This window comes from Triticum urartu, chromosome 3, assembly GCF_003073215.2.
Source record: "Triticum urartu cultivar G1812 chromosome 3, Tu2.1, whole genome shotgun sequence".
In the NCBI taxonomy this organism is placed as follows: domain Eukaryota; kingdom Viridiplantae; phylum Streptophyta; class Magnoliopsida; order Poales; family Poaceae; genus Triticum; species Triticum urartu.
In genome coordinates this window covers 176,025,505-176,032,102 of record NC_053024.1, presented here as the reverse complement: position 1 = coordinate 176,032,102, position 6,598 = coordinate 176,025,505, and the positions used below count along the sequence as shown (strand labels likewise).

Genomic DNA, 6,598 nt, shown 5'->3' with positions numbered 1-6,598 from the left:
ATAAGGAAGTTGGTGACTTTTGGCACATTGACAAGCATCACAAACAGACTCTTCAACTTGACTATAGGACAATAGAAGATTGTCTTTATTCACTATTTGCTTAACTATAACTGATGATGGATGTCCTAATCTTTGATGCTATCTTGCCAAAGAGGGCTTGATGACGGAGTGGACTTGACGACGACGATGCCGACTAAGAGCTCCGGATGTGATGGGGTAAAGGCCTCCAATGCATCTACCGTGATGAAGGAGCTCCCTCGTTGCCCGGTCCTTTATAAAAAAATATGTCGGATGAGTTTCAAAGAAGACATTGTTATCAGCAGTTAGACGAGACATAGATGCAAGATTTTTGTCGGCTTGTGGAACATGAAGGACATCCTTTAAAAGAAGATCACGTTTTGAACTAGGGGAACTAATTAATGCTTGACCTATGTGATGAATGTTCATACCTCCACCGCTTGCGGTGTGAATCTGGTCGCTGCCGTGGTATTTCTCCCGGAAAGCAAGCTTTTCGAGCTCACTTGTGACATGATCCGTTGCACCGGAGTCAGCGTACCACACCATCCCTGCATCTTCTTCTTGTTCTCGTATGGCTGCAGCAACATGACGCTCGTCGGGGACATAGTCTTCGTCAAAGTGATGCCAGCACTCCATCACCTCGTGACCCGGCTTTTTGCATAGCTGACAGCGGGACCCGGTTGTTGGAAGAGGATGTACATCTATGCCCGTACTGATTCTGGTTTTGATTGTGATTTTAGCCGCCTCTACCTCCACCTGTAATCTGGTTCTTGTTGTAGCCGCCTCCTCCTATACCCGAGCGCGAGGACTGAGAACCACCGCGCCCACGCCCGCTGCTACTGTTGCTGTGACCACGTCCCTGCTGCCCACGACCTCCTGTGTTGCGCCCGTGAGAGGCGACATTGGCAGAAGATTGATGAGGGTTCAGACCATGGAGCAAGTTCATGCGGGCATCAAAGGAGAGAAGCTAGCTGTATAATTCCTGGACGGTGACTGGTTCTACCCGAGCAGCAAGAGCAGAGACTACAGGATTGTAATCTAGGTCAAGACCAGCGAGAATACGTGAGGTGATTTCCCCATCAGAGAGGGCGACTCCTCCTGCGCAAGCGATCTCATCGGTGAGAGATTTGACCTTGGCGAGGTAATCTGCCATGCTTGAACTTCCCTTCTGCAGATTGTGAAGAGCAATCCTTGTATTAATGGCTTGCGCTTGTGATTGGGCTGCAAACGTCGCGTGGATGGCAGCCCATACTTCGGAAGGAGTCTGGAGCATAACAACCTGGGCCAAGATCTCGCGGGAAAGAGACCCCATCAGGAAACCTTGAAGTTGTTGTTGCTGCGCATACCAGATAACTCTAGCCGTGTTGACGATCTGTTCTTCCTTCCCGTCCTTGGTGACGGTGAGGGTGGCCGGCGATGCTTGGCTCGTCGGCTCGAGGAAGTGCGACATCTGTGCGCCTTTGATTTGAGGCAGCACGACGGCCTTCCACAGGAGAAAATTGCTCCTGTTTAGCTTCTCTTGAGGTGGAGGTCCAATGGACACGGCGTTGCTGGTGCTGGATGATGAGGCGAAGAGGGAGGGGGATGAATCGGTGGTGACGGCACTCATGGTGCTGGCGAGGGCGGAGGAGGTAGTTCCTATCATGGCTTTCCTTGTAGCTAGATGGAATCGATCTAGGAGGAAGAGGCTGTGATGACCATGTAAAACTTATGATGTAAGCGTATAACCCTTTGCTCGGGCCGCACGTGTATATATATCAATGATGCCATGGCTTACAAGTTGTAGATCGATCGATCTATTACAGACAAGAGTCGGTAAAGGAGAAGGAGAAAGACAGAAGAAGAGATAGACTAGGATTACAACATGAACAGCTTTCCTATCTCAACACAACTTATTCTAACAGGTCAAACTCCTGAACTCTCTCCTTTTCGAAATGTTTCGCCGGATAAAAGAAAAACTTTGCAGTAATTATTGACTTGCCGGAAAACGGTATTGATTCCTTTTGTGTTTTTTATAGAAAATTGTTAGTCTTGTTCGATTGACACATACATGACCTCAGCCAACCTATAGACAATTGGGTCGCAGGACACAAGTGAGCAAAGTTTGAGAGCTTACAAAATTCACGACTTATTCGAGCCTCCTCGGAAAACAAAAACAAAATGGAGGTCTGTAGGATGATTCCAAGTCCTTTTATGAACAAACTCGGTTTCTTTGCCATTTTTGTTTCTCAAAAGGAAGTCTACAATACTAGCTGTAGATGGCATGGGAACACATATGGCGATAATAAACACGAAACAAATCACTCGCACACATATATGGCGAGAGGGTAGCTAATTAACGGCACGGCATGAACGGAGGTTCAAAGCCAGAGGGCTCTTGCCTGCTTCAAGACCGGCACGAGCTCGCCGGCCATGTGCATGGCCATGAGGCTGTCCAGCCCGCCCAGCAGCCTGCCTCCGATGAACACCACCGGGAAGGCGACTTCGGTGGCCACCTTGGTGCTGTTGTCCTTGGGCCGGAGCGCGAAGACGAGCGCCGCCGGGTCGGCGTCGTCGCTGACCTCCAGCACCGCCGGGTTCGCGCCCTGCCCCAGGAGCAGGCACCGGGCCACGTGCGCCATGCAGCACTCCCGCCGCCCCACCACCACAACCGGCTTCACCTGCACCGTCCTCCGCACGTCGTCGGTGCTGCTGATCATGGCAGTGGCCGTCGCCGTCAGCCACGGTGCCAGCGCCTTGGCTTGCTGCATGTGGTCCGTCGTTCCTGCGTTCGTGCGCTTCAGTTTGACGAGCAGTACTGAGGTGTGGGGGAGGGAGGTGGATATGTGGAGGTCAGAAATATGGGTTGGGGTTAGGACAGAGTGCATAGAGCAATGGGTCGTTAGGCCAACTCCACCGCGCAATCTCAAATGAACGTCCATTTTGTCCCGATTCTATCCGTTTGGATAGACCAATAAAGTATTATCCAGACGTATCCTGAGATGCGGTAGCCATGCGCCCAGCGCGCGACCGCATCCGTTTACCCTATCATGTCCGCGTCTATTTTTTTAAAAAGAAACAACTTTTAAATGCCAAGCCCTAGTTCATCAGGCCAGTGGCCCCAGTTCATCACGCCAGCAACAGAGCCAGCGGCCTACATGTCCATCAGCGGCATCAGCCAGCGGCCGGCAACACAGCCAGCCTTCAAAATGAATAGTTGTCCTCGCCGGCAACACAACCAGCAGCCGGCAACACAGCCGGCCTCCGAAATAAATGTTTTTCTCGCCGGCACACAAGCGGCCCAGCGGGCGGTCGGCACCCATGCCAGCCTCCAAATAGAACGGCCACGGCCGATAGGACGACCTAATTCAGGGCTTCGGCGTCGAGCATCTCCTTCTGCCTGGCCTCGAACCAGGCCCTCGTCTTCTCGCTCAACTTCGACAAGTCCATGCTCATGATCGTAAGGGCCACCTCTTTCGCTTTGGTGGCGGCATTGGTGGCCTCGATGTCGAGCTGCCTCTGCCTGGCCTTGACGTTGTCAGCCTCGATGTCGAGCTGCCTTTGCCGGGCCGCCTCCTCCATGTTGAGCTGCCTTTGCCGGGCCGCCTTCTCCATGTCGATCTTCCTCCTCTTGGCCGCCTCCTTCATCTCAAGCTTCTTCCTTTGAAGGTCTAGGTATTGCTTCATTTGCTCGTCCTTGCTTTGCCGCTTCTTCTCGTCTCTCACATCCTTTTGAGACATCATGCCATGCAAAGTGTCATGCAATGCCATGGATGAGGCATCACGTATGTCGTCAACCTTGAAGTTGGTCTTGCCCCTCGGCCTCTTCAACGCCTCGCCATCTCCACCTCCGGCGAACTTGGCCGTCTTCAATCCTCTCTTCCTTTGAAGTTCACGGTATTGGTCCTTGAACTTAGGGCAATTGTTGATAATCGTCCAACAATGCATAAGAGTGAATGGCTTGTCATTGTGTCGGGCCTTGAATGCCTTCAAAGATTGAAATGCCTACACCACATGATCAACAACAAGTGAACATGCAAACATATACAAGGCCAAAGTCTCATGGCCGTAGTAAGGAAAGGACTAGGAAGAGGAGAGCATATCATGTCCCCAACGTCGAGACCACTCACGGGCCGTGCTTCAATGCTCTCAAGTGCGGCGCAATACTTGTTGCACTCTTTGCACTCTTGTTGGATGAACAACCATCTCTTTTGAATCGAGCCGATGCCACGATTGCTTGTAATTTGATAGGGCTCAAACATCTTCCTTTCATGAAATGTTTTGTGGACTCTCATCCAAAAAACAATGCCCTTTTGTTGCGCGCCGGTCCTCGGATCTTGGCTAATCTCCATCCAAGCTTGGCAAATAACCTGTCCTCATCTTGTGTATATGAACCCGTGCGAATGCTCTTCCTCTTCTTTTGTGCTTCCGCTCTTTGGGTGAGTTCGTCGATGAACAATGGCTCGCCACTAATATCAACGTCATTGCCTTCTTCTTTATCACCATCACCTTCGACATAGATGTCATCGTCTTCATGCCACGAGTCACCATGGTCGTAGTCAACACGGTCGTCGGCCTCTTCATCGGGGACGTACTGGGCGCGGCCATCCTGACTTTGGGTCTCGTCGGGGTCGTAGGCACGGCCCTGCCCACCCTCGAAGATCACGTCCTCCATGTACTGGTTGTAGAAGGGGTCGTCGACCAGTGGCGTTGGTGTTGGCATTCCGTCAAAGAAGACGTGCGGGGCGGCATGGTGCCCGTGAACGGTGCCCGTGCTTGCTTTCTTTGCATCTCGACGGACGGCCGGCCACCGCTGCTGGACCCAGGTGTGACGCTGAGGTCGATGACGGCCGCGGGGCGCAGTGTGGACGACGCGAACAAGCCAACGTCCGGCGACCCCGACAAACGGGTCTGGCCGTCGTGCCTTGGCGGAGGAAAGTCGAGCGACAAGGGCGTGGTCCGCGACGTCGGCGACTAGCAGTGCGGAGGCCGGGCGACCGACGAGCCTGTGCTCGCCGGGCCGGCGGCCGCTGCAGGGAAACTGACCGGACGGCCCATGCCAAGCATGAGGAGGGTGTGCGCTTTGTTGACGATGTCCTCCTTCTCGTCGACCGCGGCTTTGCGCCGCGCGGCCTCCATCGCATCGCGCTGGGCGGCAAACTTGGCCGCGGCGGCATTGATCTTGACGACCGCTCTCCGTTCCCTCCTCTTCGCTAATTCGGCGTCCAATTTGGCGATCTCCTCCGGCATGCACTCCGACCGCGGCTTCCTTGGCGCCTTGGCCGCCTTCTTCTGCTTCACCTTTCCGGGCGGGTCGACGGGCCGACCGTTGGAATTCGGCCAGGCGTCGGCCATGGACGGGGAAGGGAGAGGGGTGGCGGGAGGGACGTGTAAGGGTTTGGTGGGAATGACGCCAAATGGGCGGGCGGGGGGTTTTGCTTTGTGCCACCGACAGGCGGGCCAGGGGAGGACAAGCGCGCGCGTCCCGCCCGTCCGCGCGCTGTCCGTTTCACCCCAAAACCGGCGCAAACTTGGGCCGGAGATGGGTCGAAAGAGGACACAAAACGGACAAAAGTCCGTTTGCGCCTACGTGCTGGGCCGTCTGATTTGTCCGTTTTACTCCAAACGAACATGGACGGACAGGATAGGATCGCGCGGTGGAGTTGGCCTTAGGTCAGCTTCCTTGTCCTGGTGTGCCACATGGCACATGCATGAAGTTTTACCCCCCTTATTCCTTAATATTGTGCTCTTTATTAGAAAATATTGGAAACATCGGATACAACGCTTGTACGCAAGCAAATACACTGTATCACACATACCCACTCACTAAATATTAGTACATCATAGACACGTATGAGTTTCCTTGTAGATAGATACGTCTATCGAACATACATGACGTAAATACATTCCACTCTACGGAGTCAACAAAAAAAAAATTGATAACAAGTGAATGAGCATGTCATATCTTCTCTTAAAAGAAAAGAAATATCTATGCGATCCAGTTGTACGAGTATAAGGTCAGCAGACTGTTGCCGTCACGTATACCACGTACGAGTTAATTAGCGGACGTCACTGCCATCATCATCACTTGAAAACGAAGGTGTCGCCGGTTACATCACTTCCGTTTTTAGGTGGTACAAGTAGACTGGACTACTGGAGTACGTAGTGACTGCGTTCCTTTGGTGCTATCGATCTAATGGTCGCCAGCTATGCCAAGAAACGCGTTGTTAACCGTTTGGCTCTAACGTTTTAATTTCGTCGAGGGATCATCTTTACTTTCGGTCAACTTGGAGTCTTGGTCCATATGCAGCCAACAACCTAGAAATCTTTTATTACCTCTGTTATTTTTTGTACTATCATGATTAAAGATGAATAGATTAAAAGTTTCTCGTAAAAAACACAGTGTTTGGTACTAATTTATGCTTAATTTTGTATTTTATAAATAGGGGGAGATGGTTACAGTGTTGGTTTATCCAGTCCATCAAATTCATATGTATGACACGAAAATACATTTGTTCGTCAATAGGTCTTACAAAACTCATGCCAACAACCAGGGGCACATGATAATCTCTCGGCTCTGGTTGGTCCAGAGTCACATAAG

General features: G+C 51.9%; 1 protein-coding gene and 1 pseudogene across 1 annotated transcript; both read right to left on the bottom strand.

Moving 5' to 3' along the window:
- Nucleotides 1-1,016: 1,016 nt before the first annotated feature.
- Nucleotides 1,017-1,108, bottom strand: LOC125549710 (annotated as a pseudogene).
- A 978-nt stretch (nucleotides 1,109-2,086) lies between these two features.
- On the bottom strand, nucleotides 2,087-2,861 carry LOC125548232 (monothiol glutaredoxin-S3-like). The gene has a single exon (XM_048711892.1). It carries the CDS (start codon nucleotides 2,766-2,768, stop codon nucleotides 2,379-2,381), a length of 390 nt encoding a protein of 129 aa, XP_048567849.1. The 5' UTR covers nucleotides 2,769-2,861; the 3' UTR covers nucleotides 2,087-2,378.
- Nucleotides 2,862-6,598: the final 3,737 nt, after the last annotated feature.